The sequence below is a fragment of the Xiphophorus hellerii genome, chromosome 5 (genome assembly GCF_003331165.1).
Source record: "Xiphophorus hellerii strain 12219 chromosome 5, Xiphophorus_hellerii-4.1, whole genome shotgun sequence".
Lineage (NCBI taxonomy): Eukaryota > Metazoa > Chordata > Actinopteri > Cyprinodontiformes > Poeciliidae > Xiphophorus > Xiphophorus hellerii.
In genome coordinates this window covers 510,390-527,873 of record NC_045676.1, presented here as the reverse complement: position 1 = coordinate 527,873, position 17,484 = coordinate 510,390, and the positions used below count along the sequence as shown (strand labels likewise).

The 17,484-nt window shown below is 48.9% G+C and overlaps 1 protein-coding gene across 12 annotated transcripts in view; it reads right to left on the bottom strand.

The window, feature by feature from the left end:
- kif16ba (kinesin family member 16Ba) overlaps window positions 1–17,484 on the bottom strand; it is a 28,167-nt gene that overhangs the window by 4,377 nt on the left and 6,306 nt on the right. Inside the window, exons 1-26 of one of the 12 annotated variants that reach the window (XM_032563129.1) lie at window positions 16,531–16,958; window positions 16,360–16,405; window positions 13,386–13,455; window positions 13,194–13,307; window positions 13,006–13,122; window positions 10,745–10,842; window positions 10,425–10,534; window positions 10,091–10,233; window positions 9,853–10,021; window positions 9,647–9,778; window positions 9,405–9,580; window positions 8,887–8,952; window positions 8,715–8,774; window positions 8,506–8,625; window positions 8,377–8,428; window positions 8,160–8,297; window positions 7,572–7,654; window positions 7,401–7,489; window positions 5,588–5,620; window positions 5,313–5,366; window positions 3,244–4,452; window positions 3,008–3,166; window positions 2,833–2,938; window positions 2,673–2,720; window positions 2,402–2,449; window positions 174–1,442 (exon numbers count right to left, since the gene is read on the bottom strand). In XM_032563129.1, the coding sequence (XP_032419020.1) occupies window positions 174–1,442; window positions 2,402–2,449; window positions 2,673–2,720; window positions 2,833–2,938; window positions 3,008–3,166; window positions 3,244–4,452; window positions 5,313–5,366; window positions 5,588–5,620; window positions 7,401–7,489; window positions 7,572–7,654; window positions 8,160–8,297; window positions 8,377–8,428; window positions 8,506–8,625; window positions 8,715–8,774; window positions 8,887–8,952; window positions 9,405–9,580; window positions 9,647–9,778; window positions 9,853–10,021; window positions 10,091–10,233; window positions 10,425–10,534; window positions 10,745–10,842; window positions 13,006–13,122; window positions 13,194–13,307; window positions 13,386–13,421 (4,629 nt within the window). In that variant the 5' untranslated portion in view covers window positions 13,422–13,455; window positions 16,360–16,405; window positions 16,531–16,958. Of the gene's footprint in view, window positions 1–173; window positions 1,443–2,401; window positions 2,450–2,672; window positions 2,721–2,832; window positions 2,939–3,007; window positions 3,167–3,243; window positions 4,453–5,312; window positions 5,367–5,587; window positions 5,621–7,400; window positions 7,490–7,571; window positions 7,655–8,159; window positions 8,298–8,376; window positions 8,429–8,505; window positions 8,626–8,714; window positions 8,775–8,886; window positions 8,953–9,404; window positions 9,581–9,646; window positions 9,779–9,852; window positions 10,022–10,090; window positions 10,234–10,424; window positions 10,535–10,744; window positions 10,843–13,005; window positions 13,123–13,193; window positions 13,308–13,385; window positions 13,456–16,359; window positions 16,406–16,530; window positions 16,959–17,484 lie in introns of those variants that run through there. The other 11 variants (XM_032563123.1, XM_032563121.1, XM_032563122.1 and 8 more) reach the window with 11 other exon arrangements.

Here is a 17,484-nt window from a genome sequence, read left to right as displayed (position 1 = left end):
TCTGGAGCTTCACCTTTTTCTTGACCCATTTCGCTCCCACCAGACTTAGTGGACTCTTTGCTAGAGTTGGGTAGCTCAGACGGTTGCTCAGGTTCTTCCGGTCTCCATGGGTTCAGTGTTTGGTTCCTAACTTTAGTGACATAGTTCCAGACAAAGCTCCTTGCAGTCGACACCCTTTCTGCAGCATCACCTCCGTCTTCTTCTGTTTCATCACTGACTGACCTCGTGTCCTGCTTGGAGCTGATATAGTCTCGACCAGAACTCAGCCACTTGAGCAGGTCAGACTCTCTGGTCGTCCACGGGTGCAGAGTTTGGCTCCCGACTTTAGAAACATAATCCCAAATGTAGCTCCTGTTGGTCAGTTCCTGCTTTGCTGATGCCTCTTTGTCTTGTTCCAACTCTTCATCGCCTTCCAGGTTTAACCTTTGATTTTTGACATTTTCAAGGTTCTCCAGGAAGTTGTTCCCATTGTCTGACTCCTCTAGCTTAGCTGGACCGTTGCCGGCGTCTGCTGGATCTTGCTCAGAGATGATAAACTCGCTGCCAGAGCTTTGAGGCTTTAACAGTTCAGACTTATCTGCTCTCTCTGTTTCATCAGCTCCACTCTTGACATTTTCAAGCTGGTCTAAAACGTTCTTCCTATCCAACATTTCTTGTTTCATCGGTTGGTAGGAGTCATGTTTTGAGTCCTGTCCAAAGTTGATAAAATCGTCAGAGATGTGAGAATCGAAAGGTTCCACCTGATTTTGAACGTCGATGTCGTCTGAAACACGGCTCTCACAGTCCAGGAGCTTCTCCACTTCTTGCTTCATCTCTTCGTTAGCGTCAGCTTTCCAAACTTGCTCAGACTCGATTAACTCCTTGCCAGAACCTTGCAGTTTTGAAAGATCGAACTCCTGTGCTGCACGACTGAGAACGTTCTGGGCTTGGTTCTTGGCATTTTTGAGATCCTCTAATTGGTGGTACAGATGGGCTGATAAATCCTCTGCTTCCAGCTTCACTGAACCTTTGACCTCTTCTTGTGAATCTTGTTTGTGGCTGATCTGAAGCTTTGAAAGTTCTGGGTCTTCAAATGTCTGAACATTGATTGTTTTCTCAGAATAAAATGTTTTGTTCAACATTTTCCCCAGATCCTCAGAATTAGAGAGGATATAATAACCGGTCATGTTGTTGGTTCCACTCAGTTGGTTGGTCGCTTTGTAGCAACAATCAGGGCCACAAACAGCTTGGAACTCCTTCCTTCCAAGAATGTTTACTTCTCCTTCCCACCATTTTTCCTTGTCCGGATGTTTTTCGATCAGGAGTTTATCAGAGGACTCCAGCCGTTTTTCTCTCTGAGGCTCCAGGAGTTCAGTCTTTGGTTCCTCAAACACGTTCTGGACGTCGGGGTGCGAGTTTGCCTCAAACCCCGGAGGAGCCAGGAGGTTAGACCAGCAGGCGTTCTGTGAGCACAAGGGGGAAGTCCGTGACTACATCGCCAAGAAGGACGGCAAATGTGCGTAAATTAAACCGAAGTCCATGATTCACCCAATCAGAATTACAGTCCAACCACCAGGTGAAAAACGAGACATTTAAAGTGACAACATCAAGAGGTTGACATGCAAATTACGCACCATTACTTTAGACAAAGGATGATTTAAAATAATTTGGGTTGAAGTTTTAATCCGTTTCCAATAGGCATGAAGATAATTTGATTATTTAATCTAATGATTCTTCTCCCACAGCGGAGCAAAACTTTCCGACGCAAACTGGATTTTCATGCAGACTCAAAACTGTTCACACAGTCCACTGCCCACTGTAGCATGATACCGCTTAGCTAGCTGCACCTCACCTAGTGCTGGATTTTAAAGATGGAAAATCTGGATTTCCTCTGGAAGGTTTTCATAACGCTCCTGTTCCAACCCTGCAGATCCTGATTAGCCAGCAGGATCTCCCTGATCCGGGTCCATTTCTGGTTCCGGACTCATCCAGCAGGGTCTGGAGGTGCTGCTCCAACCCAGAGAGCCGGTGCCTGCGGAACCGACCCGGATCGGCCGGACCGCTGACCCCACAATCACTTCAGTGGACGATTTTAACCGGAACAGAGCCGCAGACCGAACCGGACCAAAACACTCTTCAGTGTGGAAGCTGCTGCAGAGAAAGATGCCAGGGCAGCCATTTTGACTGGACAGGGGTCAACCTGGGCCGGTTTCTAGTCCATCTTAACAACAGATGCTAAAAACAGCTTTGAATGCCAACTGTACATAAAGTTCTGCTCTCACACCCAGTGTGACGGCGCCTCTCTCCTAATACAGATAATTAGCGTACTCAGCTGACAAGAAAAATTAACTTCATGATGAATTAACTTCATGCAGTTTACATGCAGCATAAATGACCAATAACTCAAGATCATAAGTCTCACCTCATACTTCAGCCTTCGTGGATTTATGTTCTGCAGTTTTTCCTCTTCCTGAAAACAAAAATTAAAAATTAACAGCATCACAAAACAAAAATAAGCCAATTTTCCCATCAGAACAACAACCAGCTGGATTTACTAGATTAAGGTTTATTTCAGAGGAGAAGGGGAACAGATCCAAGAACAAGCCGGACAAAATAAACCCAGGAAACCACCATCATCATCACCATTAGGGTCATGCAGGGGTCAAGGTCAAGGTCAGGGCTCCTGAGCTTACCTCGTCTGTTAGCCTAACAGAGCTACAGTCGCTAACTTCCTCCTCGTCCTGCAGAGTCGAACAGCTGAAATTCAGTTCTGGACAAACAAGCTACATCTGACAGAACTCTACAGAACCGACGACTGGACCCGACTCAGAGGTCTGGGGTCAAAGGTCGTACCCTGAGAGAGTCGCAGGACACGGACAGATCCACGGCGCCGCCGTTCAGGAAGTTCATCTTCCTCAGTCGTCGCTGCACTTCCTCCTCGATGTAGGCGTTGATCCTGCTGGAGCATCAGAGCCTTACAGCCGGACCGGAACCGGAACTAGAACCGGAACCGGAACCAGAACCCTACCTGTCATCAGACAGCGGCAGCAGCGGGTTCAGACTCTGCATGTGTCCGACCGGGGAGCTGCTGTGACCCATCTTCTCCTCGGTTCCGACCGACTGGGCCCGGTTCTGGTTCTCGCTCTCGCTGATGTGCCGCCGCAGCTCCTGGATCTCCTGCTCCACCCTGCAGAACAGAACCGGAGTCCTGAGTTCGGGTTGGACCGGCCGGGTTGGGTAGAACGACCGGAACCAGAAGCGGACCTGCGGAGGTCCGGCTGGGCACGGCGCCGGTCGGGCCTCAGGGCGGCGTGGCGGCGCTCCAGCCGGGCCACGGCCTGCTCCAGCGCCTCCCGCTGCTGCGCCTCCCTCCAGGCCAGGATCTCCCTCTCCTTGCGCCGGACCTTCTCCTCCTGCCGCGCCACGTTGGCCGTGAACTCGCAGCTCTCCTGCAGCTGCTGCAGCTGCTGCGCGCCGTTCCAGTGCAGGTGCAGCTTGTCCTGCGTCTCCTCCAGCTCCTTCTCCACCTGGAACAGCGTGTTGTCCAGGCCGGCCGGCGCCACGCCACCGCGCCGCTGCAGCACCTCCTGCGCCCGCTGCTGCTCCTCCACGAGCGCCGGCAGAACACTGGCGGCCATGTTGGCCAGCTGCTGCTCCTTGAAGTGCAGGCGGTGCTGCGCCTGGCGGAGCACCGTCTCCTCCTGGCCGCCGCCATCCTGCGGTGCCCTCTGCTGGCGTTCCTTCAGGCTGCGTGCGAGCTGCTGCAGCGAGCTCCTCTCTGCTGTCACCTCCTGCTGCAGCAGCTCCCTCTGCTGCTGCAGCGCCTCCTGCAGCCGCCGCAGCTCATCCACCTGCGCCTCCTTGAAGGCGAGGTACTGCTTCTGGACAGAGCGCGCCTCCTTAGCGGCGTCCTCGCCGTCCGTGCGCTCGGCGGCCTCCTTGGCGCGCAGCAGCGCCTCCCTGATCTCCGCCAGCGCACGCCGCTCCTCCTCCAAGCGCCGCGCATCATCTCTGGCCAGCAGCGCTGCCGCCGCCTCCTGCGCCTCCCACAGCTGCTCCTCCAGCCGGGAGACCAGACTCAGCTGCTCCCGCTCCTGCTCCTCCAGCCGCCGCCGCTCCGCCTCCAGGCGCGCCTGCTGCTCCTCGCGCTCCCTCTGCAGCCGCTGCAGCTCGCGGCAGATCTCCGTCTGCTCCTCCACCTCTCGCTCCTCCTCCTGCTGCAGCTTCCTGCGCTGCAGCGCCACCTCCTGGACCTCAGAGCGCCGCTCCTCCTCGAAGCGCTCCTTCTCGGCAAGGAAGTCCCGCAGGCGGCTCTCGATGTCCTGGCTGCGGCGGCGCAGGCTCTCCTCCTGCCGCAGGATGCGCTGCTGCACCTCCTGCGACTCCTTGCGCTGACTCTCCACCTCCTGCTGGAGGCGCTCCAGCTCCGCCTTCTCACTCAGCTGCTTCTCCTCCATCTCCTTGATCAGCCTCCTGCAGAAATACGAACACAGGAACTGGACGTTTAACACCGCGGGTCATTCCGCCCAGATTTCGGTCTGACAGGCAGCAGTCATGGAGGCCAACAAAACAGTAAATGCAACAAAAAAAATGCTGCAACCGCAGGAAACAGAAGCAAAAATAAAACGCTGCACACTGGCTCCACTAACGTTGTTCCTCCAGACCACCAGGGGGCGCCGACCGAATTGTCTGCAACCAGAACCTCAGTAAAGACGGTTTATTCAGAAGAAAATTAGAGGAAGAAAAGGTTCATCATCCTTCATGTCTCCTACAATATTATAGAACAGGCCCCAGACTCTCCCTAGTGGTCTGGAGGATTTCTGTTCAGTGGAGCAAGTTTACAGCATTATATATTTGATGTTTTTGCCTTTTTCAGCATTTTAAGTTTTGCTTTTATTTCCTGTAGTTGTATGTTTTAGAGTTTGCATCATTAAGTGCTTCTGCGATGTTAATGACCCATAGATCTCATTAATCTGTGAAATTAAGGATAAAATAAGGATAAAATTCCTGGCCGGTCCCAGAGGAACTCCTCAGGGTTCGCAGCTGGGATCCTTCTCATTTCCAGACAAAATGGCTCCGGTTTCATCAGCAGAAAGAGGCGGGCTCACAAGGAACAGCAGCCAATCAAAACGCTCTGAGATCCACATTTATAACTCTGAGTTATAAATAATAAAACAAAATAATTTGAGCTTTAACAACAATAAAATGTGAGATTATGATTATGTTGCAGCATCTGCCTCTAGCAGCCACGCCAGGCAGACACGTTAGCAGACATGCTAAGTGACATGCTAAGTGACAGCCGGCCTATCGTTGGGAGGACAGCGCCGGTTTACCTCTTCATCTCCAGCTTCTCCAGCTCTTCTCTCTGCTGCCTCTCGAACTCCAGCCTGTGGAGACAAACACTGTTAGCATACCGTTAGCGTCTTCTGAGGGACACCAGAGGACGTGACGGGCCGAGTGGACGGAGGCGGTAAATAAAAACAAGCTGGAGGTGAAACTCCAGGGACGACAGAGGGTCTGGTGTTGGACAGTGAGGACAGGAGCAGCAAGCTGATGGCAGACAGACAGGTGGACGAACGGGACAGTTAGACAGGAAGTGGACGACTACCTGAGGAAGACGGGGCCCTTCTGAGTGAAGAGACTGCCAACGGGACAGGGACATAGTTAGTCCTGGTTCAGATCCAATCAGCTCAGATCAATAACTAATAATCATAACAGTTCTTCTTCTGTGGTGCCGAGTCAAAACTGAACTGTTTCTATTCTCTGAAAAATGATTAAATTCGAAGACAAAATGCTAAAACTCCCTTAAAATCAACATGAAACAGGAAATAAAACCAAGACTGAGGCAAACAGAAGGAAACCAGGAAGATGAAGAAATATTAGGAAAAACGGAAAAGTAGAAAACTTGTTTTACACGTTTACTTTTTACCCAAAACCTTCAGCTAAAGGAATCAGTTCATCTGGTTCTTCAGCTAAAGGAATCAGTTCACCTGGTTCCTCAGCTAAAGGAATCAGTTCATCTGGTACTTCAGCTCAAGGAATCAGTTCATCTGGTTCTTCAGCTAAAGGAATCAGTTCACCTGGTTCTTCAGCTAAAGGAATCAGTTCACCTGGTTCCTCAGCTAAAGGAATCAGTTCATCTGGTTCTTCAGCTAAAGGAATCAGTTCACCTGGTTCTTCAGCTAAAGGAATCAGTTCACCTGATCCTTCAGCTAAAGGAATCAGTTCACCTGATCCTTCAGCTAAAGGAATCAGTTCATCTGGTTCTTCAGCTAAAGGAATCAGTTCACCTGGTTCTTCAGCTCAAGGAATCAGTTCACCTGGTTCAGTTGAAGGAATCAGTTCACCTGATCCTTCAGCTCAAGGAATCAGTTCACCTGGTTCAGTTGAAGGAATCAGTTCACCTGGTTCAGTTGAAGGAATCAGTTCACCTGATCCTTCAGCTCAAGGAATCAGTTCACCTGGTTCAGTTGAAGGAATCAGTTCACCTGGTTCTTCAGCTAAAGGAATCAGTTCATCTGGTTCTTCAGCTAAAGGAATCAGTTCATCTGGTTCTTCAGCTAAAGGAATCAGTTCACCTGATCTTTCAGCTAAAGGAATCAGTTCACCTGATCCTTCAGCTAAAGGAATCAGTTCACCTGATCTTTCAGCTAAAGGAATCAGTTCACCTGGTTCTTCAGCTAAAGGAATCAGTTCACCTGATCCTTCAGCTCAAGGAATCAGTTCACCTGGTTCAGTTGAAGGAATCAGTTCACCTGATCCTTCAGCTCAAGGAATCAGTTCACCTGGTTCAGTTGAAGGAATCAGTTCACCTGGTTCAGTTGAAGGAATCAGTTCACCTGATCCTTCAGCTCAAGGAATCAGTTCACCTGGTTCAGTTGAAGGAATCAGTTCACCTGGTTCAGTTGAAGGAAGCAGGCTGAAGTTAAAATGAAGTTAGAGATTATGGGGTGCTTAAAACCTTCGAGTGGAAACATTTGTGTTTCCTGTCACTTCTGCACTTTTTCCTTCCACTCAACTTTCAGTCAGAGAGCCAGTACATAGCTCTCTGACTGGTTTCGGTTTATGGAGATCTGCTGCTTGGGTCTGCAGACCTGGATGGCAGAGTCCAGAACCCGTCCAGAACCTGAACAGGTCCGGATTAAAAAACCTGCATTGATCTGATGCAACGTTTGGTTTTCATTCTCTGAACCAGAATCAACTTTAACATCTAGAACGTGTCGCTCTGGTTGAAACTCGTGAATTTAAAAGGTTTCACCGAATGGCAGAAAAATTAATTCCTGGTGCTGCTGTGATTCTGTCGGCTCCTTCATGGAGGAAACGTCTTGATACGGGAGCTTCAGGCGCCGATCAACTGATAAATGTGAGATTCTCAGAACCAGAACCACGGCAGGATGTGAGGTTCTGACGGTCAGACTCACCCCGGGTTGTAGAGCATCACGGTGGACAGGTTCTCACAGGACTTGGACAGGTCCGTCATGGACAGGCTGAACGAGGACAGGAGGCCGCTCTGAGGAGACAGAACAGGTTCTACAGAACTTCCTGGACTCACCTGAACGTCCCCTGAACGTCCCCACCGCCCCTGAACTCACCTTCCTTTTCTCCCTGAGCTTGGCCGCTTCCTTCGGATGGTTGAAGCGAAACATGTTGGTCCGGCCCAGCAGAATAACGGCTCCTGCACCACAGACAGAAGGTCAACAAGTTAATGACAGATCGAGTTCCCAGAACCAGAACCGCTTTAGAAACTTCAGAAAAACAGGAGAGACCCGATGAACAAACCAGTGAACATTAAAAAGGAAACCTGAAAGAATCCACAGATATGAAGAAGAGCTTCATGTTCTCATCGTGACACACAGAGGAAAACAGCAGGGTCATTTCGGTGCCTTAGCGTTAGCTTCTGCTAACTATCATGTGGGTGTAGCGCTTTAGCGTTAGCTTCTGCTAACTATCATGTGGGTGTAGCGCTTTAGCGTTAGCTTCTGCTAACTATCATGTGGGTGTAGCGCTTTAGCTTCTGCTAACTATCATGTGGGTGTAGCGCTTTAGCTTCTGCTAACTATCATGTGGGTTTGCAGCTTCAGTGGAACCTTGATTAGCTCTTCAGATTTAGTGAAGCTAACTTCTAGTTACACCAGGCAGTGAAATACTCTGAAAATATTCGGGTTCTTTTGAATCCTCACCCTGGTTGAGTTGGACCGGCGCCGCTACCAGAACCCCGTTGACTGAACACTGAGCCCCGCTGAGCGGCACCAGGGTAACCGTCCCGTTCTGGTTCTCAAACACACAGTGCTCGCTCTCCAGGTCCAGGCCGTGCAGAACTGCAGGAGCAGAGCAGAACATGAGCCCAGAACCAGAACCAGAACCACCAGTGGTCTTCATCAGGCGGAGAAGACTCACTGATGTCCTGTTCGCCGGATGCGTCCTCCCGGCCCACGTACGTCCGTCCCTCCTAAGACACAAAACACACATTTCCTGAGCAACCTGAACGCCTCGCGGCCCAACTCCAGTCCGACCCGACGGCGCCACCTTCAGGTGGTAAAGGATGATGCCGGTGCTGAGCAGGTCGTCGTCGATGCCAATGAGGTGAGGCAGCTCCGAGTCCAGAACCACGCCGATGCCCTCCTTCCTCAGAGCCAGTGTCTCCTCCTGCAGCGCAAAGGAGGAGGAGTCTGACTGGACCGGACCGGCTAAACAGAACCGGCCCGGCCCGGACCGGCTGAACAGAGCCCTCTTACCTTCAGGATGTTCTGCGTCTCGTTCCATTTGTTGGTCCACTCCTTGGTCAGCTCCAGAACCTGCGGACCAGAACAGCAGAGTGAGCCATCGGACCGGGACGCCCGGTGGACCTCAGGAAGCTTTCAGAACGTTTCCGTCCTCCATCTTGTCTGAGCGCTGATGTGGACCGACCCGGGCCTCGTTCTGGTGCAGCTTCTCCTCCATGCTCAGAGCCGTGGGCGAGTCCAGCAGAGCGATCTGAACCAGAGGGAGGGAAAACCGTTGATTATCACCAAGGAAACCATGATGCTGCCATTACCAGGACCGGTTATTGGGTCGCTGAAACCGTTTTAAAAGCTGAGCTCTGCTGCTTCACTGACTGATGGGATTATTTTTATTATATTAATGAACGTACAACGTTGTCATAAAGATACCAGATTTAGCAAAATGCAAACGATCAACAACTCTAAAACATGTCCTTTAGGTGAACCGTCATGAAGCAGAGACTCTGGTTTCTGGAGCACCTCAGGGTTCGGCGCTTGGCCCGCTAGTTATGTTGATATTTAGCTAAACTGATCCGTAAACCCAGTCAGTGAGGCGTCTTCGTTTTCGGAGGTTATCGTAGTGAGTCGTCTACAGAAGAGTCGTTCTAATTTGATGTTTCTGGTATTAATTGCAGCGTGGCGCCGTTTGCCGCCCAGAGCATTTACCTGGTTTCCCTGCAGCAGCAGCGCCTTGAGCCGGGCGATCTCCGCCCGCAGCTCCCTGATCAGCCGGACGTTGGAGTCCTCGTTGACGGTGGGTTTGTTGATGATATTCTTGGCTCGGTTGGCGTAGCGCAGAGTGCTGAGCGTCTCGCCGTAGTTCACGTCGGCGGGGGAGATGGCTGCGATGACCAAATAGTTAGGGCTTTTATTTTGAAGAGCTGCTTACCTCGGGCGGCGGCGCTCACTTGCGATCATGATGGTCTTGGCGTTCCCGCCCAGGCTGTCCTTCAGCAGCCAGGTCAGCACCGAGTCTCTGTAGGGGACGAAAACCGTCTTCTTCTTCTGGTTGGTGTTCCCACCGTCCGGCGCCATGTCGGCTGGGCGGAAACAGAGACGACGGGTCAGAACCGGAGCGGCAGCCGCAGCGGCGCCTTCACTCGGCGGTCCTGACCCAGAGCGGAGATGACGTTTCCCAGCGTGACCAGCGACTTGTTGATGTTCCCGCCCTCCTTCAGCCGGGCGCCGGTGGCGCCGGTGGCGTCGGCGCGCTCGCTGCCAGCCAGGTCCACCAGGTGGATCTTACTCACCGTCTCGCTCGGCATCTCTGCGTCAAACTTGGCCTGAAATCAGACGCGGCGGTCACTTCGGCCTGCCGACACAAAGCCATGGGATTGGCAGGCGCCACCCACCTGCGTGAAGTTGATGGTGAAGATGGCGTGGGAGCGGCTGCTGACGTCGTTCATGCCGGTGCTGGCGGTGGTGCGGTTGATGTTCCCCGCCTCCATCAGCTCCTCCACGTCGCTGTAGTTCTGCACCAGGTGTTTGGACAGGTCTGCGCCGCAACACAAACCCACCACACTAATCAGAAAAACTGAAAACACTCTGGAAACTAAAAACACACTGAAAACACGCAAAACGTTCATTGCCCATAGAAACACACCAGAAAGACGTAAAAACATGTTATGAATTTTGGAAACTCAGGTTAAAAAACATGAAGCGCTGATGAATCACTGCGATCGCTACCTTCCACGTACGGCCCGTCCTTGGGATGCTCGCGGACCCGCAGGTTGTAGGTGTGGCTGGACTTCCTCCTCAGCAGGTCTCTGACTCGCTCGTTGTAGATCTCCAGGTAGCTGGAGGGACGACAGGTCAATTGGGAGTTCTGGTATTCGACCCGTCTGGGTTCTGGTTCAGTTTGTCTCCAGGAAATGAGGCAAAAATAACCAGATAGAGAGAAAGTGTGTCGCCATGGCGACTCCCGCCTTCTCTGGCAGCAGTGGGCTTCCCCCCAGAGCCGGAGGCGGGGCCGCAGCGCCACCTGGAGGTGCAGGTGGTGGACTCACCTGACCTCGATGCGGAACGAAGCTTCGTCTCGCCGCGACGCGTCAGCGATCCGACTGAACAGACCCTCGCAGATCCTGGGGATCAGACCGGCGTCGCCCTGAGAAGAAAACGGCCCGTTACCATGGAAACGCTGATGCCTCATTCTGAGTTGACTGCAAATTTTCCACTAAAACGATCAGAACTTTGAGTTCCAGTAACACTGGCTCTGACCTGCAGGGGGCAGCGTTTCCTGCCACTCTGCTGCCCCCTGAATGGATCTCTTTTATACCAAATAAATTTCAATATTTCATGAAAATGATTTCACTCTACGCTTAATTTTAAATAAAGTCATATAATTGGGGGTATTTTTAGTGGCGGGTCGTCAAAGTTCTGATTTAAAGAATAAAATTTTCATGTCCAAAATGTCCGCTTGCTATTTTCTTCTATTCGTAGAGTTTGATGGTTTAATGATGGAAAATATAGCAAAATTCCTCAAGTAGAGCCACAAAAAAGAAGAAAAACAAAGCAAGAGGAAAACTCTCCTTCCTTTCTGACTCTCCTGCGTTTTGAATCCACGGTTTTCGTTGTGAATCTGATCTAAATGAACTGAACTCTTCAGTTCCAGAAGAACTGGTCTGATGTTCAGTTCATTCAGGTCTCCAGGTCATACCGCGTTCATTCAGCAGCAGAAGAAGAAGCAGCTCCTGGTTGATCCAATCAGAGCCAGACTGAGCGCTTCCCTGAGGGACTCCTCTGACCGTCTATCAGCAGAGATTATTCTGTTTGCCTGGAGATCAGAGAACGAAGGCTGATTCAATTATCAGGGCGAACAGACGAACCGGCCGCCTGCAGGACAACCAGATCATCCGATCAGGAGACACGGCGACGCCGCACACGGCCAAGATGGCCGCCGCAACGCTCCGTTTACGGCGGTAAAGATGGCCGCCGCGGCGCTCTGTGTAACAGAGAGAAAAGTGTGTATGAATGTGTATGTGAATTTTGCCCAAAATAATAATAATAGTGTGTATGTGTTTGTAATGAGATTGTTGTATCCATGTGTTTGGAGCCACCTAGTGGTGTGATGAGTGACTGCATGCAACGGGTCCTTCAGACGCTCTCGCGGCTTCCCCCACCAGGATCCTGAGGAGCGCTGGTGGAGGTAGGTGCGAGAGAGGCAGCTCTTCGCTATCGTTTTTACTTGGGGCCATATTTTTCTAGTTCAACAATTAACGAAATACTGTAAGATCATTTAACAATTACAAATATAATTTATAAAGTTTTCTTGTGGTTGGGCTGGAAAAATATGACCCTATGAGTGGGAGCTGCGCCAGTTGGTGTTTGTGGCTGACCGCTCAGTCACGACGTTAACTGTGTCTTTTGTTTTTCAGCTGTTGGACCACTTGCATGCAGTCAATCACATTGTGAGAATTTCATTTTATATCACACTAGGTGGGTTCAAAGTGTAAATTTATGAATGTATATATATTTAAAGAAAAAAAATTGTTTTGTGAATGTAACTGTTAAATGTTAACTGTTAACTGCTGTAACAGTTGTCTGTTATTTTACTGTTTGATTTTTGGAATAGGAATGTTTTGTTTTGTTTTTGAAGAATTGTTAAACTATACGATCACATCTAAAAAAGAAAAAAAAAGAAAAATAAAGAATTCTGAGGAGCGCTGGTGGAGCTGTTGGACCACTTGCATGCAGTCAATCACATTGTGAGAATTTCATTTTATATCACACTAGGTGACAACAACCAACCAAGACTATACTGGCGTTGTGAAAAGCAAGAAGGGTTACATCTGTCTGTCGAATCTCCGACCAAACCCTGCTGAGACTCTCAGCCAGAAACCGAGGGTCAAAGGTCGTGGCTCATTTCTCTCAGAGAAATCAACCCACACACTCCTAAATGGAGGAGCACCCAAACAAAGCCCAGCGCTGTGGAAAGCTGACTTGGACTAGGCCATCACTCCAAGATTTCATTTGTTTGTTTTTGTTTTTAATAAATTTTTCCAGGATTTTTTTTCCTCCCATTAAATTCTCTCAAAATTCCTCGTAAAGAAGAAAAAAACTTTCGGCTTCCTTCAGTGGTTGAGCAAATCACCGCAACACGATGAACTGAATCCAACCAGTCTGACCAGAAGCAGCTACTGGTTTCCACCGGACAAACTTTCCCTCTCTGCTCTCATCGGACGGACGTCCAAACAAACGGATCAATAATCGGCCGTCTCCACGGCAACCAGCTGTCCAGCCGTTACTGGGAACCAGTGTGAGTTCTTACTGGGACGCCCATCATGGTGTAGGACTTCCCGGATCCGGTCTGTCCGTAGGCGAACACGCAGGCGTTGTATCCCTCGAAGGCCGCCTTCAGCACGTCGGAGCCCAGGTCCCCGAACACCTACGGAGGTCAGAGGTCAAAGGTCACAGCAGCCCCGTTGCGGCTCCGCCGCCGCGCGCCGCCAGCCTCACCGTTTCCTGGGAGACGAAGGCGCGGCTCCGTCCGTCCGTCGAGTCGTAGGAGAAATCATAGGTGAAGGTTCTGATCCGTTCCCTCATCGAGTCGCCGACCACGCCCTCTGGGACCTGAGGGGCAGAAACACCAAGGCTCTGGTTCTGACTGGCACCGGTTCAGACCAGAACCAGAACCAGAACCCAACTAACCTTCAGGTTAGTGATGCTGGTCTTGCTTCCCTCCATCCTGATGATGCATTTGGCCTCAAGCTCTTTCTCCCTGGAGGAGAAAACATCTGGGTCAACATCTGGTTCCGACCCGCTTCTGGTTTAAACCAGAACAAAAATTTAAATGTTAAAGATTCTCAAGTCTGAGCGACATTTACAGCTGACGCATCACGTTCCTGAACAGGTCACGAGTAGGCCTGTTGCGATAAACGATAAATCAATTAATCGTACATCTTTGCCTAAAATCATTAGCAGACTAAAAGGTTTCAGTCTGAGCTGTTTTAGGGTCTCTGTCTCTTTAAATCCAATCAAGCTGCTGCTGGCCACGCCCCCAACTCAACGTTTACACTCAAATGTGAAAACGGGTGCAAACAGATAAACAATCAAACAACCGTACATTTTTGACAAGCATTAGTGGAGCCTCCTGCACATCCAACCAGGAGGCAACAAGAATGCAGCAACTGGTTCCTGGGTGGTGAGTGAACAGCAAAACTCTGGTCTTTTCCAGCAGCCATTGTACAGCGGGAAAACCAGCTGACCCAACAGGATGGGCTCGGCCAGGGTTGCTAGGTAACGGAGGGGAACTCTGCTGGGGTTGCTAGGTAACGGACAGGAACTCTTCTGGGGTTGCTAGGTAACGGTCTGTTCCTGCTGATTTGTGACGTTACATTCTGGAGGTTTTTGAAAAAACATTAAAGTATTTGTAAAAGCAGCCTAGTGGTTTTGTTTAAGCGTCTGTTAGTAGAGACAGAAGAGACTAAAATGAAGAACAAAATGTGCAAAAAGTGAATTTTAAACAACAGGGCTGCTTTAGAACCAGAGCAGCACGATGGGAGGAAGACATCGTAAATGATCATAAATAGAAATAGCATTTATTGTCCCACACAAAGAAATTCAGGAGTATGAAGGTTCACTCAAAACATTGTGAAAAAGTGTTAAAAATCCATCCGTTTTCTAACGTCTTTATCCCTCATGGGGTCAGAAGGTGCTGGTGCTTCCAGCTGTCAGCGGGCGAGAGGCGACACAGAGACAGACAGAACAAACAATCAGGCACACACACACACACACACTCACACACACACACACTCACACCTAGGGAGAATTTAAAGAGACCAATCAACATGTTTCTGGACTGGGAGGAAGCAGGAGAACCGGAGAGAACCCACCAGCACAGGGAGAACGTGCAGACTCCACACAGATAGAATCGAACCCAGGACCTTCTTGCTGCAAGGCAACAGCTCTACCTACTGCACCACTGTGCAGCCTCATGTTTTATATATGCGAACTGAAAAGCAGCAAAAGGGAATAGTTCAAGTCTGGATGAGTGACAGGAAAACATGGAGGTTTGATAAACCCGACTCATTTCTATTCAATATGTAGCGACTAAACGAACATGAGAACAATAAAACTGAGGCGCGGTTTATGAAGGAGAAGGAAGCTAAAAGAATTTCCTGGTTCATCGTCAGATCGAGGTTTATGGAGCAACAAAAGGTCCAGAAATTCAGTTTAATGATGTTTAACCACCTGCCTGCCACACCAATCAGCTGACTGGTAAAAACCTGCAGTGAATCCTCATCCAATACTCATCCAAACAAAAATACACATAAAACTACAAATATTAACAGAAAAAAACAGAAACACTTTTCACAAGCCAACCAGAAAACAAGCAAATTAATAAACTACTAAAACAGCCAAAATACATAAAACCAGTCAGATGATAAGTGACAACAGAACCAGACGGACTCAGGCTCTGCTGAGGCTCAGAGGTTCTGGACAGGTTCTGCACCTCCCTCTGCCTGAGCTGCAGGTCGATGCGCCGCCGCTCCAGAACCGGCCCGACTTCAGCAGAAATCTGCTATCTGACAGCAACAACAACAACGTTACGTAAAGTTGGCACGCTGCAGGGAAGCCGGGTCAAAGGTCACTGCTGTGCAGGAGAACGGGTTGGGTTTGGTATGAGCGACGGTTCTGGAACCGAACTTCATGTAAAGAACCTCAGAGTCCAAAACCACCAGAGATCATTCTCACCAAAACTCCTGGTTTGCTTTAAAACTTAAAATAAAATGTATTAACATGATTTATTGATTTCACCAGATGATAAAATAAGGAATCATTTTAGAACATTTCTAAGAGAAAGTTCTGTTATAAAAAAAAACATAAATAGAGTAAATGTTAAAAAACCCATTTCAAAGATTGGAGAGAAAAGCAGATCAATGTTGCTGTTTGGGCAAAGCAATAATGAGATAAGATTAATAATCAGTCAATATCAAATCAATTCCTCAAAATGTTTCTGTTGTTTCTTCAGAAATTATTTGAACACATTTTAAACTCAATTAATAAACTTTTACTATTAATTTATTTCCATAAAATCAGTAAAACGTCTGATTTCTGCAGGAAATATGAAGCTGCTTCTGGATGCAGAGACATCAAACTGATGAAGAGGAGGAAGACTGAGGAAGACTATAGAGGAGGAGGAAGGTCAGACAGAAGATTACTCCTCTGACTTCATCATAACCCAGAATGATTCAGATTATCAACCAGATTACAGTCGAAATGTTGAGAAATGTTGATGCCACATGAATATTGGAGACTGAATTAATTAATTTGTCCTCTAATTTCTTCGTTTGGGATTATTGGTTCACAAAACCTCAACATGAAGACCAGACATGTTAGAAAGATGCAGAAACTTTTCACTTTTTAGCCATTTAAACGTTACATATTTTTTAAATCTCCACACAAGAGCAGCCTCCAGCCCATACATGATGGAGGAAATCCTCCCAAACTCCGGTCAGAAAGACCAGAAATTACTTTTAAAAACGGCTGAACTTCATAAACAGACAATGTTCCGACCCGACCCCGTGGGAAACGGTCGGAACCAGAACCTTCGGGTCTGGACTCGCATGTGTGTGAATAATTCCGAGTGTTCATTTAGAGCAGAAAGAATTTGAGGTGTTACCTGCGGACACCTGCTGCCCCGCATTAAGGCCAAAACCAGCCGCAAACTGGGAGAAAACGTCCAGAAACATCCACAAATTAACCTTTACCACAGCAGCGGTCAATACAGTAACAAACATCCATCCGAAACCCACAGAATGAACCCAGAAAACCCACCGCGTCCGCCACTCACCGCCTGTTCATCGGCCTGACCCGCACAGCCACCCGGACAGACGCCATCTTTCATCCCGCTGCAGCGCGCGCTGTCCCGGTCACTCAGCCTCCGGCTTCCCGCTCCTCTTTATAGCAGCAGCGGCAGCAGCAGCGGCAGCAGCTAGCTCCTGGCTAACAGAGCAGGGGGCAAAGGTCCGGAGATAACCGGCGGTCTGACGGCCAAACTCTGTTGATAGCAATGGGGGAGGAGGCGAGGAATTCCTGCCTGGATAAATGTTATCGGAGCCGGGGAGCACCGAGTCACAGCCGCGGCATGAACCGGATCACGTCCCGGATCCCGGTCATCGACAGACCGCTAGCTTAGCGTGACCGGCTGCTTCATCAGCTGATAAAAACAATAGGATTTATGGAAGGCCTGAGGGGACAAAAATGTTTTCTGGGCTATCGATGTTCTGGACGAAAAAATAATAATTACCAAAACGGGAGACATTTTTTAAAAATTGTTTCCCTAGAAAGCATTCTGTGGGACATGTATTTTTTATTTTTTACATTCTCTCACAAAAGCTTTACATTCCCATGCAAAACTTTTGCTTCTCCTCACAATAATATTTTTTACTAGTCAGTTCATGTTGCACCTTGAAAACTGAAAGTCTTCCTGCCAGATATGGATTTTGTAAGGCTTTTACAGATTAATATCTTATTTTTGAGTTTTATATAAAATATTCCACAAATAAAATACTGCTGGAAAACCAGGTAAAACATGGGCTTTCCATACCTGCTCTAAGACAAAAACATGACAGAAACTATCTATAAGGAGGATTAGGGTTTTCATGTGAAGTTTGTTTAAGGTTTTAAACAAACATGAAGGTGCAGTTGGATCAATTTTCTGCCAATTGTGTGCAACAAATAGTTAAGAATGTATACAAAGATTTTCACTGAGCATCTTTGGTATATGTGCAATTTTAAATGTACA